The sequence below is a fragment of the Haliotis asinina genome, chromosome 14 (assembly GCF_037392515.1).
Source record: "Haliotis asinina isolate JCU_RB_2024 chromosome 14, JCU_Hal_asi_v2, whole genome shotgun sequence".
Lineage (NCBI taxonomy): Eukaryota > Metazoa > Mollusca > Gastropoda > Lepetellida > Haliotidae > Haliotis > Haliotis asinina.
In genome coordinates, this window is record NC_090293.1 from 44,932,908 (window position 1) to 44,950,229 (window position 17,322).

Below are 17,322 nucleotides of genomic sequence, written 5' to 3' on the forward strand. Positions count from 1 at the left end.
ATCTGCTTGTTTTCTGCATTGAATCTTTCTACGTCAATGCCGTTTGACATAAAATATGCATGTTGTATTGCAAACAGCACGATCTTCACTTTTAATAGTTTGATGTTATGCATGTGTGCCTTGATTTAATAGCATGAGTTGATTTCATCTGAATACTCATTGCATGTTGTTCTCTCCACCCTGAAGAGCGCTTTCAGATATTTGAACAGAGTTATCTCCCTTTTAAACATGTGATGTTTGCATTTTTAAAACAAACCATGTATTTATTATATTCACTAATCTATATCAAGTAAGCTTTGATATAGGTTGGTGGGCCAATTGATAAGAAACCCTACAATTTTACTGCAAAATGTGCATTTAAAGATCGATTTTTTAACTACTCGATTTATCAAGGGAGATAACTCTAACAATGCGTCTGACTCTTATCCTTCAGGCTCTTTCACTTCCACTGATCACTCACGAAACACTTTCACATTAACGAGCTAACGTTTCACTCACTTGTAAAATGCATGCATGCAGCCCACTGATTTGAATTAACTCTTCTGTACTCAACACAACACAACAGATCGGACTGACTGCAAGCCTCCATCCCAGCACACAACATCACAACCCACAACCCCCTGCGGCACGTGACTGTCCACGTGATTTCCTGCTCTTCCTGTTCCCCCCACCACCACACGTTTGTCACCCCCCTGGCACCATCGTCATGAGTCGTGGGTCGGTGTCCGCGGCATGTGGTGATGTCACCCGTAGGCATGGCTAGCCAGGATGTAGATGGCGCACCTTCACGACAGCGTAGGTCACGTAGTGACGTCACCATTTCATGTGTAGTAGCCTCGAAGCTTGTCATAAAAGTTGATATGTTTTGCTTTTAAACAGCTGTTTGGAGGCAACTCTGACAAAAATACAGAAAGGACTCATTTCCTCAACTCGCCGTTCGTGTCCCGGTTTGTGAGATTCCACCCAATGGAATGGCACGGGAAGATCAGTATGAGAGTTGGCCTCCTTGGCTGCCCATACACAGGTGAGTTGTCATTTTGGGGATCCCGGTTGTTTGTCAAGGGTCACAAAGCGGTTTCTGCGAATCCACCTGAGGAAAACAATTCCCTGTGTGGTGCAGTCGTGTTACATTTTGTTTTCATTCACTTGATTGGCTTAGGTGACGGAATAAATGTGCTCATATAATTTTTCACAAAATGTGAGACATGACCGAGTCAGTGTTGATAATCACCAGACTGGTATCAGACACGTCAAATCCAGTAACAGACTGGTATCAAACACGTCAAATCCAGTAACAGATTGATATCAGACACGTCCAATCAGGTAAAAGACTGGTATCAAAAACGTCAAATCCAGTACCAGATTGGTATCAGACACGTCAAATCCAGTAACAGACTGGTATCAGACACGTCAAATCCAGTAACAGATTGGTATCAGACACGTCAAGTCCGGTAGCAGGTGGGCATCAGATTCGTCAGGTGCAGTAACAGATGGGTATCAGACTCAAAATCCGATCATTATCAGACATTACAAATCCAGTATCAGTTTAGACCCACCCCCCTCACCAACTGGAGAACCAGTTATCAATATATACACACACAAAAAAAATGTTCCACCTTCTCAAAGAATAAAGAGTCTGGTTTCCATCTCCGTAGTGTTGAACCTACGTCTCTCCCTTTATACTATGGACTCATAAAGATCCGGTTTAGACTATTGATCTTCAGCAACCCATGTTTGTCATAAGAGGCAATCCAGTGGGCAGGCTTGTTGACGTGTTCACACATGTCATCGGTTCCCAAATGCGTAGATCGGTGTTCCTGATGTTAATCACTGGGTTGTCTTGTGTTGATTTCCATACCGCCTCCACATTTTTGGTTTGTTTTTTTTTTCACAAACAAATCGCACAATCAAACTCGAAAACACCATTATATAGCAGTCTATAATCAAATCTAAATAAAGGCATCATAAATTGTAAAACTTTCTGTTTGATATCATTTTATTTGACACTAAATTCTCCTGGGGTCTATTTTTTGACACGCGTACTCCTTTCATCCGTACAAAATGGCCGACCATACCGGGTCAAATCCAATATGGCCGACGCGTATGAGAAGGGTGGACTCGGGTTGGTCGACATATTTACCCATCACGTTAAAGAGAGTGTCAGACACATGCTGTCATGGGTTTTCTCGTATACATTTAACACCACGCCATGCGTGTCAACTACGTTAAGATGTCGCAGTGAAACACACAAACGTTGAAAAAAAAACATATTAAAAAAGGCTTCAACTCATGCGCTTAAATCCCTTTGTTCAAAAGCCATTGTTCCAATTTTACACATAGTTGATACAAGCACCCTTCAACTAAACCAAAACACCCTACTTGATGATGTCTTTGTTTCAACGGTCATTTTAAGTGTATTTTAGTTTTGCTAAATCATCTCAAATTCTTGAAAATGTTTAATCCAAGAACACATTTTTAAGAATCGTGACCCCTGTCAGAGAGTTATGTCAAGACTTAGGCCCTTTTTGACAAACATAATCCCTTAATTGGCGGGATTAGCGAGTTAGAAACACGGCGATCAGCCTCATAATAGCCCCTAAGCCACAGTAATAAATGGGTAAAGCTAACTCATTGTCTCCTGAAGAGATTGTTGAGGACGGTCGCTCGAGTAGTTTATATGTGCCTGGCATTCCTTTCACCTCCCCACTCAAAGAGGACCGGGTAAAAAACAAAATAGAAAAAAGTTTGACTTTCTTATAAAGGCATACCTTTGTGCAACTGATCAAAATATCAACCTTAGAATTTATTAAACTACGGTGAAAAAATAACGCGCAATACTCCATCATTTATCGTTTCCTCAGGTATTTTTCTGTTTTATTTATTTATTTATTTATTTAGTTAGTTAGTTAGTTAGTTAGTTAGTTAGTTAGTTAGTTAGTTAGTTAGTTAGTTAGTTATTTTTCTGAGTGGAAACAAGTTTTAAAGTATGACGAGATGGCTTTTTGGTTAAAATTTAAAATTAAAACATACATTTGTAAAAGTTTAAAATAAAAATTTATCTATGGATTTGAAGTGTCTGTTTAACAATCACCATTCTTACTGTCGTTTGTAAACCGTGGTCTGTGGCTTAGTAGTATTTATACAGCTATATTAAATTCTCAACTCTGATATTGGGACAGTGCAACTATACGTCACATGTTTGAAACGTAAATTTGGGCCAAGATTGCAAATTCTTTGTTTAAAAAAAAACACATGTCTAAGATTACACAATGCGATTCAGAAAGTGGTCAGATGTAATGTGGGTTACATATTCTAGTACTTTTTGTTTTGTTGAGTGCCATCCGGGACTCGAACCCAACCCTCAGATTCAGGCACCTAATAGAAATGACTGGAATCTGAACTTTACTAAGAAAGTGTAATCTCAAATATGACATATGTTAGACATAAAAAGTGTTAAATGTTTGAAATAAAGTTATGTTTAAAAGAACAAGTACAGCTTTCCTTTTAATAATGACTTAGAGTCGGTACAGTTCACCCTTTTGACATCGCTAAAGTTGATATTTATTATTGAAAATGAAACACTTGATAACTCCAACAGCAAGGTATTGTTTGTTTATTTGTTGTTTTTTTTATTTCAGTATATCGTTACATGTAGCTTAAGTAAGTGGATCAAAGAATACTTTAGATGATGTAAAAAACTTTGTTGTCATTTATATTGTGTTTCGTTTAGACATTTCACTGACTAAACTGACGTTCAAAAGAAAGTATACACCCATGTTTACGGACTGAAAACTGAAACAAACGAGAAATTGCTGCACGGTATGTTTTTGGTACTCTCATTCTAGTTGTTTTTGGACCAAACGTTTGAACTGTTTAGGCGCATGTGTTCAGTTTTGTGATCAATTGATAACGTCTGCTATTGTTCCATCGATAACGTTTGCTATTGTTCCATCACATAAACCTTTCCCTTGTCCCACAGTTATTATCGGTTTTTAGTTTACCAACCTGTTAAAGCGATAGTGATATAAATATCTCCCCACGACCTCTTGTACCTGTTACGTTATTGTCGATTTAACAATAGTACTTAAACGGTGATGCGCGCACGTTAGGAATACTCACACTATTTGTAATATTTTTCTTACAACAAGTTGTTATTATCCGATCTTTCCCGACTGATACTACCTTCCTCGAACTACTTCTCGTTTGTGTTGTCCCGGGTACGACTGAGAGTTGGATTACTTAATACAAACAAGTCTTAGGGAAATAGCATATCCCGTTACTCACTATCGCGTTATCAGAGGTATCTGTTGACGTACTTAAAGTTCGTTCCGTATTTTTTCATTTCACATTCTTTATTATCATACCGCTCAAATTTCAAAATTGAAATTATTTCAGTGAATTATATTGAAAATATGTAGGATGGCGGAATGCCATATATCGGTCTTTCAGCCTGAATATTTTCATTATGCATTTTATGAATATAATGTTTAATATTTTCATAACATGACTATGTTGTCATTACGTCTGTGGTATTCATCTCGAAACCATTCTACTGTGTTTTTCTAGTAATGTTTGGTGGCCCGCCCACAATAAATTCCGTTTGGAGACCTGAATGGCATGTATTACACCGACATGCCAAAGAACGTCCAGCGCGTTCTATATCAACTAGGAATCGATCATTGTCAGACTACCACTTACATTCGTCAAACATCGGTAATCCCCGCCAATCTCCGGGCATTTCACGCACTTGAACTGGCTCTAAGATTTCAAACATTTACGTAATCTGATCCTACTTTGATATCACAAGTAATCCTGATATTTGCTAGTTTGATATATGTGTCGACACCAGACTGTCAATCACAAGAAGGCGTTAGCAGGTTTAGCGTTTGAAGGATTAAATTGCCATTTTAAGCACATAATAAGACCGGTGGTGTTCTGGGTAAATCATCGTGAGAACGAAATGCCTACCCGTTTAACTATTATTTTTAACATCAAATTCTAAAAGATAACTAAATGAACATTTTCTTTGAAATTCCATTGCATCTGTGTAATTACCCGTGAAGATCTGGATTAGCGTTGATCTAACGTTACCCATTCTTATCGTAAGAATCGACTAACGGATGGTGGTCAGACCTGGCTGGCAAGTCATCGGTTCCCAATTACGTAGATCTTGCTCTTGCTGTTGATCACTGGAATGTCTGGTCCAGACTCGATTATTTATAGACCGCCTCCCAAAAAGCTGGACTATTGCTGAGTGCGGCGTAAAACTCGCATGACTATATTTTCAGAGTGTGGCATTAACAACAAAATTAACACATCACTTTGGAACCGACACTTTAGATTCTGTGTAATAATCATTTTTCTGTGTAAAATAATGTAAAATGTCTTATTACGTTGTACACGTGACGTAAAACGTTCTGATGGTGCTTGTTTTCATTACAGGGATATGCGGCAGCGGTTTTATGCGAATTAATGACGACACACCCTGCGGTGAGTATTATGTCTAGACAGTAGAGAAATATCTGTGTGGACTTTAATACTTAGTATCCCTTTGGCTCGTGCTATCGTCCCCCGCACTGATAGTTCGAGTTCAGTACCACACGGGTTCAGCCCATTAAACTTGGATCCAAATAGTCCCATATGAAAATCATTTTGTTGTAGGGGTCATATTCTGTCCTGTCAGTACTATATGAACACCCTCTTTGTTATAGAGGACAAAACAGCACACCCCTGGGATATTGCTGAGTGCGGCGCAAAACGTAACTCACTCACTCTTTGTTATAAAGGAGAAAATAGGATCACTGCTATCAATAAAAAGAAACTTTCACCCAGGACTCTATATTAACACCTGTTTGTGACAGGACGATCGGATGGAAAGATGGGTGTTCTTGTTGACCAGCTGTCCTTCATGGTTTGACTACGTGCTTTCTGCTCATACTCTCAACCACGAGATTGCCCTACCCAAACCCCAAAAGAGTGCGGCATAAATTCACATGTTTTGGATATTTATGTGAAAGGTAAAATCCTGCTTTAAGTGAACAACCGTTTTTCTTTCAGTTGAGAATCTCGCCTTCAAGAAGGAATCCTGGATCAACAGTAAACGTCATTACAAACGTCACATCCGGAACCAGGTCGCCGAAGGTCACGCGTCACGTGCTGTGGACGGTAACCTTGACATTAACTTCCAGAGCTGCACCATCCTTGACAACCTCTACGGCGACAACCCCGTATGGACCGTTGACCTTGGAACCAAACAAGCGGTGGCTGGAGTCATCATCTACACGTGGCAAGGACGAAACGGTCAGTTGCCAAATGTCGCCATGACCTTACCTTGGTTTTAAGCCTTCTGAATTTCGATACCGTGACGATGCGGGTTAGAATTGATGATCAGCAACCCATTCTTGTCTCCCCGTGAAGATACGGGTGAGAATTGGCCCTAAGTAACCCACTCTTGTGGTAAGAGCCACAACTAACGGGATCGGGTGGCCAGATTCCCTGACTTGGTTGACCGAATTTCATCATATCACAATTACGTAGGCCGGTGCTCTTGCTTTTGATCACTACTCCAGATTCAAGTATTTACAAACCGCCACCATACAGATTTTTTTCTGAACCGGTGACGTACAAACGTTTCATGCCCAGTGAAGCCTTAATATTCATTTTATACATTATTTATCAAGAACACAATTACTTTTATTAATTGTCAATAGTTTTGATAATGGTGTTTATTTGTTTATTTCCAGCAATTGAAAAACGGATAGGTGGTGGGGAGCCATTGTTCACGAACCATAAAGGAGGTAAGTGTCATTTAGTTATATTTAATGCTTCTGTAGCAGTCATGGGTACCCGAGAAGATCCTGATTAGAATTTATCTTCAGCAATCTATGATTGTCGTAAGAGGCGACTAATTATAACGGGTGGTCAGACTCACAGACTTGGTTGATTCGTGTCTTTGTATCCCAGTTACGTAGAATGATGTTCAAGCTGTTGATCACTAGGTTATCTGGTCCGGGATTATTAACCGACCGCGGGATGAAGCTGGAATTTTGCTGAGACAGGCGTTAACCAAAAACAACATGCAAACAAAGTAGTTCAAGACATAGAAAAGAAAAAAAGACATGTTTTGTTATAACAAATATGGATTGTCAAGTGCATATGTCTCCATGTCACCCTCCCGGTGCCAGTGTCGCAGGTCACGCTACATACACAGGCCTGTTTTCGCGACAAGTTTCAAACTGTGTATCTTTACCTCTTGACACATTCCGATAGAGTGAGAGTCAACATGCTCCACCCCTCACCCACTCTCGCACTCTCCCTACGTTCCCCCCTCCCCGGTTTCATACGCTCCTTACCATCTGGCTGCTATATATTGCTTTCATAAGGAGTATGCACAAAGAGTGCTCTCCAACAGATGTAGTTGGTTTTAGGCCTATCCTCAGAGAGCCCTGTATGATTCTACCTAGTGATATTCATGTCCTATTGTAAAGACGTCATCTATGTGTTTAACAGTATAACAGTCTTCATATCGCCTTACCCGTGAAAATAAACACAACGAGCTGCTCAAATACTGCCAGATTTAAGTACAGTGGCCAGCCTGTGCTCATTAAGTGACAATTGAGGGGATATTTTCATAGTAAACCCATTTAGCCCATGTGGGTGGGGACGGCTACACATACGGCGGTAAGCGTGGCAGGTGCGTGGTTGGCTATATGTTTGACCAATAGCAGAGTGATGTTATATGTGAGTTCATGACATTACGACTTGCAATAACAGAACCTCTTAAATACGATCACCTCACATTTTAACCATTGCAGATGACGCCTGGTAATCGTATATTTTGAGAGGACACTCATTAATCCGAATTGCAGAATCCAACCATTGCCTTTTGATAAACTCACGTGTTTTCATGAACAGACACTCGTTAAACCGGATTTTGTTAAACCGAACTTGCTTGGGTCCAGTTTTAGTCATTGCGTGGAATATCAGGTGTAGACTGTGTGTTTTGGTAGGACATGATAGGCTTATCCTTTTTCGAACACCTGGTGTCTTCACTGATACTTCAGTGAACCCAAACTCACTCAATGATTTTGAAAGGTTGGGTTATCGGCAGCATGCCTAACAATCGCGTTACTGTCTGAGAAACTTGTCCTCGTAGGTTGAAGACACGCTATTTGTCGGCAGCAATGGCATTTCCGTGATTCAGTTCTGATACAAGGGTGGGACAGTACATGCAGGTGCACGATACACGGGCTCACACCATCGGTGATATTGTATAACAGGCAGATTTGTGTACAAGACCGAGCGTGGTCGTGGGCGAGGAAGTTCTGCACGTGCGTGTGTTTTGGTGCTGGCGGAGTATTGCAAATACATCATGGTGTAGGAAGGACTAAAGACGACAGGGGCGCATTAACTGATTTAAAATGACACTTAAGGTCCTGATTCAGTTCAGATGGTGTGATGGGTGGTCTGAGAGGTAACAGTATGGTAGAGTCATTAGGAGCAACCTTCGACGGAAGCCTTGATCCAGAATACCGCCAGCGCACCATCATCAACGAGTGTGTGAAGGTCCTGTCATCAAAGCTATCGTAAGGTCATCACCGGCCGTTACTGAACCTATTGTAGGAATATGGCTAACTCTTCATCCACGGGTCGGATGAAGCTTTCGTAGTATTTTCAGCCTCTGTGGCCTTTTACTGCCTTGGTAGCCTCTTAAATCCTATTGTGAATGTTGAATCGACCGGGATCTCAAAAACAACTTTATTGTCATGCTGATAGAACCGACCCCTCAACACTGAATATTCTTCAGAACCCATGGTACAGCACTAGCCAAATAAAACTTCCCTCAATCGCAGCAGAGACGCGAACTGATTTTGTTCTTAATAGTGTGTTCACATTCCCAACGACCGCGACGTTGCCGCGATGTATTCTCGTCGCTACTAAAGGGAAGGTTATTCTGTGCAGTAGTGTACCTATCACGTAGGAAGATAGAGCGTTTTCCCTGTTTGTTATCTCTTGCTTAAGACGGACGTAACACATCTAATGACTCCCTCTCTTTACATCGCGTTTGTGTATATTTTCTAATGATACAGTGCTTTCCATTAGGTGTTGTCCTAAACATGCAGATGTAGGTAAACAGAGTACATGCTAAATCAAGTTGCCTGATTCGCCCCTCATGCAGCGTAAACACTGCATTCCTCGCTGCACCACGTTCGTCAAGTACCCCGACCCCACACCAATAAAATGCATCCCAGGAACCAAGTTGTTGTCATTAGCCAGGGGTCGGCTGTTGAACAGGGACCCAGCCACCAAGGCGTAGACATACACAACCAACACAGTATCCTGGTTGTGTGTGTTGACGATGTTGTAAATACAGACGTTCCTGTCGTCATGGTTGCGTATGAGGTTTATCCTCCTATCCGGCTGTCGAACAGGCATCTGTAAGGGACCGTATCATCACTATTTCAGATTGTATAGAACTTAATTTCTGTTTAATAGAATAGAAAGCTTTATCGCGTTTTTTGATTTTCGATTTCATAATATGTACTGTTTTAGTAAGATTTCAAAGTAAATATCAATATATATTTCATTTTCATTGTATTTAAGCAGTCTTTCTAGCATCTTTAAATTCAACCGAATTTCCCATCTCAGTGTTTTAAGTCACTGGATTATCTGGTCAAAGTCCCTTTATTCTCAGGCCATTACGCTAAAATGTTGTTCAGTAAAACATTGAAAAACAAAAATTATTTACTCACACGTGCACGTCATTAGAGTAAGTAAATCGATCACATATAGCAACTGTGCCAAACTCAAAGAAAGTTCAATAACTTCTCGGGATATTTTGTTCCGTGGATTTCTCATTATGCTAAGATGTATGTTTTCTCAACGTTTCAAAAACTAATAAATATCAATATACTTTTCATTTTCGTACATTAACACATATCCTTTCAGTTCACTTACAATCAAACCATTCACCTATTCACTCGCACGTGCACACTATAGCCCATTTCGCCAGTGCGAGCAAACCGATCATACAAATTTGTCCACAAAACCCAGAATCCAAGAGAACCGAGACTGACTCCTATTACCATTTAAATGTCTTCTTCTTGGCACCGAGACCACATGAATTCGGAAGATTCAATAGCCAGTAGAACGTCACGAATGCCACCTTATAACGTACATGCTATTGGGTGTATAACTGCTTCGATTACTCCAAGCCGTATTGCTGGAACCGAGGTGGAAACCACCTGGGGTTTATTGGCTGACGGTAATGGGAATATTATACATGTAGTTAAGCTACATTAAGAGGGTCGCGAGGAGTTGGCAAACGGGGTTAATTTTCATCTTGGTACTCTCGTGTTAATGTGTTAATGTGTTAATGTGTAAGAGCAGCGGCTTTGTTGAACACATCCTGAAACAAATATTTACAAGAAAAGCCAAGCATGTCAGGATTATGTGCCTAGTCTAGATTTCGTATGTATGTATGTATGTATGTATGTATGTATGTATGTATGTATGTATGTATGTATGTATGTATGTATGTATGTATGTATGTATGCATGCATGCGTGTGTGTGTGTGTGTGTGAGAGAGAGAGAGAGAGAGAGAGAGAGAGACAGAGCGACTGGATGTTAATCAAGGCTACGAGTATCGCAAGTCAGTGTGAAAGTATCTGTAAATTATCTGTTTCTAAAATCTGCATAGTATTGCGGATACATCTTGTAACTAGCTCGATGTGGATTTACAAGGCGTAATCTTGACACTGGAAACATCCTCGAATTCCTGAAGCTGAGAAAATGTTTACATATTGTATTCTAAACGATATCAAATGTCGGTATAATTTCTCTATATATATCCATCCCTTGGAGACAATTTGTAGCAATATATGCCAGGCATGTGGGCAATTCGACAGTCATCCAATAATTCACTCGCCTTACGGCAAACACCGTCTATCAAGGTGTAAAATCTCTAAATGTAGAATATAAAGTATGCCTTAATGCACTTAAGGCTGTGTGCATTATTTTCTGTGTTTCCGATCTCACGTCCACCCCAAAGTTTCATTCCGACGGAAATGTACTAAACTGTTTTTTCAGTTCAGTTTTCCCCGCTGTGATATTTAACTGGGTGGGTGAGTTTATTTGTACGCTATATTCCAGCAATATCACTACAGGGGACATTAAAAATGAGCTTCACACATTCAACCCATTTGGGGAATCGAACCTGTGTCTGGAGTGTGACGAGCGAACCCCTTATCCATTAATCTACCTCTCTGCCCCGGACATATAAGTCTTGTATTACAAACTACACTTACCCTACATCACACTCATTAACATAAATCAGATTCATTTTTCATCTTTATTAGTAGTTTAGAACATTTAATTTTACTTTTCAAAAATATTTTTTTCGCAGCCCTCCTCTCTTGCTGTTAGGGATGGAGTTGATAAAATCTGAAAGAAATCCGGATGTCATAATGAAACGTGAATACATTTGTAAACTATCCAACACTGTAGGGTATGCGCTTAAGGAATCCAAGTTTCATGTCATCAATGAAAATGGCTTTAAACTTTGTACCTATGGGGAATCGAACGCAGTCATTTCTTACCCACCCTAATAATGTAATACAATGATTAATCACCAAGAATGTCACACTAATGAACGTGTTACGTGAGTATAAACTAGATCACAAAATGTCCTGTTTCGAAGTTCTATTTCAAAATACAAACAATATAAAAACAATATATTTTGTGAAATCCCACCGCTACTGAGCCTCCTCGTAATGATGTAGCCACGCCCCTGGATGTACAATGGCGCCGGTAGCGAGGTGGGTGGAGATTTTAGGCACGGGGGTCTACTTACGTGGATAATCAGTTCATTTGTTATAGGGGTCAGACAAGGGTCAGTGAATTAAATTAATACATTTTAAAAGGGGAAGAAACAATCCCCAGACAAATTAATTGTTTTCGGATTAATGTCGTGGACTGATCAGTTCAATTTAGTAATTTGTCGGACTGGTCAAGCAGTGGTCAGCTTACCTGTCGTGATATGGATCTTAAGTAAACTTTAGCACACCTGTCTGTCTGGGACGTTTAATCCCGGCGATCACTTCATCGGTAGTCGGAGCCCCCCGAGCATGTGATGAAATAACTGCTTATGCAATTTGTCACTGCCACGAGACGAAAGACCCGTAAACACGGCGATCTATTAATGTCCATTAGTACCTGCCCACAGGTCATCTAGATCGCATCAAAGATCTTGGACCTTAATGTCCTTAATTGTTTCTGACGTTTCCGTGTCGTGAAGCAGAGCCTTGATAAATGGTTTGATTTTTAAACGTCATCAAATAAGGTTGTTGGTAGGATTAATTTACACGCAGTGATGTAAACTGTTTATTGATGTGTCTTCTTTTGAAGTTGATTTTATTAGACGTAATGGTTGAACGTCTCTTGTAATAACTTGCCGATATTTACAAATGTGCGTTATGGAGAATCTCACGCTGAGTCGTCGACTGACGCCATAATTCGTCACGGTGTTTTATAAGTATATTACTGTCCTATATATTCTTGTGTATGTTCTTCGTGAATGAATGCAGCTTTGAAGTCCCTCGCCAAAGTTGCATGTCTTGTTCATTCTGAGTCGCAAATGCGCTGTTTCTCTTAGCTCGTTCATTACTCTGAATGAGTGAGTTTAGTTTTACACCGCTTTTGGGCATATTTCAGCAACTTCACGCTGACTTGAGCTTCACACATTGTGGGAAATCGAACTCGTGCATTCCTCGTGACGAGCAAACACATGTACCACATGACTACCCCGATTACTTTGGTAATATTCTGGAAAAAAACATGTTTGAATGTTCCTTGATCTTTTCTACACGAGTATTATATTCTTGAAGGCCATTTCAACATCAAGGGTAGATAACTCTAGTTAAAATCTGCACAATTTTAGCATTCCTAGAACCGGACGGTTTACCGCACGGCACCAACATTGATGGTCTCACCGATGAAGGATTGTATATACAGCCCGTTTTAAAATATCTCTTCAGAAAATGGAACTATGTTTAACGTTACGTTTGTTTGCTTAATACTATCCCGGGATTACATTTTAGGTGAATTTGCCAGCTAATGAAAGCAGGTCATTCAACAGCGCCTCTAATATGAGTCCTTGCCTTTAGTGGGCAATTTATCACATCTTCAGACCAATTAACTTAAAGACAGGCTAATGTTTGAGTTTGAAACAAAATTTATCGGGAACTTAGAAAGTTCATTCTGTGCTTGAGGTCATTCCGTACTAGAAAACACCTCAGCAGGTGTTCGTGTTTGTAGAGTTTAGTTTTACGCCGCTTTAGCAACATACCAGCAATATCACGGCGGGAGACACTAGAAAGAGTCTTATCTAGTATGATGTCGAAACCATGTCTGAAACTTCGCGGGAAATTGCCTCTATGGAAACGAGGTGTACTGGGTGATATAACACCTAACAGTCAATATGCGTTGTCATGGTAACTAATTTCTTCTGTTTGTTGCAGAGAGACAAGAAGGCACGTCCTTCCAAGAGTACATGAAGAATCTGGACAAGTTGGTTGTATACGTGGACGAAAAACTCAAAGATGAAGACGACTCCTACGCATCCGGCAACATGTGCAACTATGTCAGCAGCCTCAACAATGCTCTGTTTGAGAAGAAACTCATTCTCCAGTGCATCCGACGCCATGTTGGGCGTTATGTTCTGATCGAGGCTTGGGGGGTTCCCAATTCTTGGAGCAGACTCTTCAGTGCGGTACTGTGCGAGGTTCAAGTTTTCAGTTAATGTGACGCGATGATGACGTCATCGTGACAGAGACAATGGTGATAACGCTGACTGACGTTCTTTGACGAAGAAAGAGGGTAAAGACAGTTCTATTGTGATCTCTACGGATCGTGATGTCTATAGCGAGTGTGTTCAAATCAGGCGACCTACATAAACATTTCTGTGCGGAGGTTGCTTAACGGAAGTGCTGACTTACCTCCCTTACTTTAAGAGAGGGGTCATTATTTTGCAAGCCGTTGTGGTTTGGCTCTCAAGTGACTGAAAGCACAGCGTCTACAGTGCGCTAGACTGCGACGACTCAAAAAGACTCTCATAAAGGAGCCGTGCCGTAGATTCACATTATTATGTATCGTCTTGAAAAAGAACATATTTCACATACTGATAATAAATTGTCCCTCTGCAGACACTATGGCGGCGGACGGGTAAGGTGGATGTTCCTTGAAAGGATGTTGCACAAGCAGAAGCAGAGCGCGACTTTTGTGATATTGTGCAAGACACGATGACGTTGTCAGAGACGACATTTACGCCGTGGCCTACGACGAGTTGATGCCGTATTCAGTGTTACAGTTTCGATTCAGTGGAGCAACATCATTTAAGTTTATTCTAAAATGATTTTTTTAAAATCATTACTAGAAATTATCAGAACTTTGACGGTCCCGACATTCTCACAAGTCTGGATTATATGGAACGACAATGTTTTTAACAATCATAAAGATTTTGTAACATTTGTCTCTCTTACGCGATGATCAAAAGTTAATTTTTTGGCTCTTCAAAAATAGTGTTACAAGTTTGCGACTCTCTCCCAAAACAACGTCTCACCCAGGTCGTGTTGTTGCTCCTCTGCGACCCCTCTCAAAGATATTATAAAACAAGTACAGGCATGTATGTTCATCCAAAGCAGTGCCATCGTTTATAGAGTAACGCATTTCATACTGAAAACTTAGAAGGAACCTCATTTTGATGTAATTTCATAGCACTGCCAGTAATCTTGACTCTGTATATAACGATTTAAGCGTTCCTAGTACTCGGCTCCAAGGAAAATTATCACCGAACCGGCGTTACAAATAGAATTATGTCGGGACAGGTTAGAAGATTAGATTGTCACGAATCAAATGTAACTGTAGGAACGTCATGGAGACAGGTGCTATTAAAAACCCTTCGTGTTTTTCCGGAATGAACCGAATGAGCATTACGGGAAAAGTCGAGTGTTGACGAATGGAGATAGACCGGTGAAATTTGATTTTTTTTCCGAGGGTTCTTAACTTTTTCAGGCAGAAAATATCGCTTCATGTTATTAAATGATGTTATTTAATGGCACCGATTCCCTCACTGGCAATGTCATATTTGAAGTCAAACTTTGGAAGCAAATTGCCGGTTTCTCCGAATGTTCCATCACTCCAGCTCCAAATCCAAACTCCTGTTCTTCAAATGACAAAAGTTCCAGTTTCGTTTTAAGTCAGTGTTAAGATAATATTGATTTTCAAGAAACCGGTTTGCTGATTCTTTTCTTGGTGTATGGTTGTATGAGCTCCGGCAGTTCAGACAACACCAGTTATTTATTTTCAGTGTAAATATTACAGCTTGAATTAGCGGTCGCCCGCTCACTCGGATTGACCCGATATTGTATAAAGCATACCTTTGTATTCAGTGAGTGTATAGTATCTATGCAATTCAACCCGCGATTGTTATTGTTACCAGGGATACTTTCATGTTGCTTTGCAACGAGTGACGTCATAAATTTATGACGTCACCACAGAACAAGAATGGTCATGGAGTAGATCTAATGGTGTCAATATGTTGAAACCGTGTTCAAGAGAAGCCATTACGTGATTAGGGAATCACGTGACCACGCGTTGCCTGGCAACAACCTTCCATGACGAGTTGGTAAGGATATAGAGGTAGACAGTTCCCTGAGTAGGTTGTGTATCGACTGTTTTTGTTTTTATTGTTATTGTTACAACACTCTCTAAGTGTTCGTTATTCGTGAAAATACCAAAATGAACTTTGAAAAAAAACGTCCTCACAACTTACAAAATTCTTGACATGTGGGGATGATATATTTGAAATAAACTCCATTAAGTCTACGACAATTTCTCTACCTCAGCCGTCTTGGCTTACCTTAGAAACACTGGGAGTATTGCTTAGTAGCTTCAATACAGGAAACTGGTGTCTATACCTCAAGGTCAAAGTTCATATCTTAAGGTGAAAGGTCGTCTCAAGGTGAAAGGTTATATCTCAAGGTTAAGATGTGGACAGTAGTAAGTGGATTTCCACACTCTCTGCTCTAGTGTCTTAGTAAATGTGAAGACATGTGAAGCCCGATTTCGATACTAAGGTGTTAATATCGTTATGGTCTCTGGTGGTTTATTCATAGATGCAACCAAAGATATCGACGTGTCCATCGAAAGTAGCTTGATGCACATGTATCCAGCCATGCTATGTGATGGGACAACTCGTTTCCATTTTATGAGCAATGATAGATACTTTAGAGTAATGTTCTGCTAAAAAGAACGTTTATTCGGGATCCTTCAGTTCAGTAATAAATTAGCTAGCTCAGATTCTTTGTAGACAAAAACACAGGCATTTATGACATGTAGTTTAGTGAGACACACCCTGACATTGTCCACGGTACGTGTTTAGAATTAGAATCAGGTCTAGAAAGAATGATAAGGGACTAAAAACAGGCATTTCGAAACAATCTGAATGATTATCCAGATACGTACTTTTTGGATGATTTTAAAAATCAGTACGAAATAATACCAAAGAGTACTTGCACGTTAGGTTGTCCCATTTATGAATTGTTTAAAATATTAGACTGTGAGGTTAAAGCTGAATTCATAATCATCAAATATAATCATGTGTACAATAATAAATACGATAATGGATTGTAAGAAAGCTAAAATTGTAGCATTTCGTATATTTGACATTTGAGAGGTGTGAATGTAGCCGCGCAGGCCTCTGACACTGAAACCAGGTTTATTTATTATTATGTATATGTTTTTCGGCGACAGCTTGACAGACGAGACGCCGAGCTACTAGATATATGTTGATATATGATCTTATGGTAATTTGATGGCAACCTCGTTCTGTATATCGTTGCCATGACAACTCTAACACCTGTACAATTGTACTTCATTACAAAATAAAACCTTAAATTACAGTTATCTGGTTTTGTTGTCATTGTCGATAATTTAATGTTTGCAGGGCGATGAAGAGTCTATGAAATATACAAGATATGAGCCCGTTCCATAAGTCAACATTCTTATACTGAGGAAAGTCGTTAGTGTAATTCCGACCATGGCATAAGCTTGAGTTTATGAATGACCAGATAGTTATGTTGCCTTGTGTTCGAGAACATTGTGCCTATCCCTCTCTAGAACGTCACCTGTCACAAACACTTGCAAAGGCTAGTCAATTGAATTGCCGGGGCGGTGGAGTAGCCTACTGATTAAAGTGTTGACTCGTCACGCCGAGGACCCGGGTCCGATCCCCAAATGGGTACAGTTTATGAATCCCATTTCTG

General features: G+C 40.1%; 1 protein-coding gene across 5 annotated transcripts in view; it reads left to right on the forward strand.

The window, feature by feature from the left end:
• Positions 1–16,959, forward strand: part of LOC137261066 (lactadherin-like) — a 257,593-nt gene extending 240,634 nt beyond the window's left edge. For all 5 annotated transcript variants that reach the window (XM_067798729.1, XM_067798732.1, XM_067798728.1 and 2 more), the window contains 5 exons: positions 880–1,024; positions 5,443–5,490; positions 6,058–6,300; positions 6,744–6,797; positions 13,519–16,959. In XM_067798729.1, the coding sequence (XP_067654830.1) occupies positions 880–1,024; positions 5,443–5,490; positions 6,058–6,300; positions 6,744–6,797; positions 13,519–13,799 (771 nt within the window). In that variant the 3' untranslated portion in view covers positions 13,800–16,959. The remainder of the gene's footprint in view (positions 1–879; positions 1,025–5,442; positions 5,491–6,057; positions 6,301–6,743; positions 6,798–13,518) is intronic.
• The last annotated feature ends 363 nt before the right edge of the window (positions 16,960–17,322 follow it).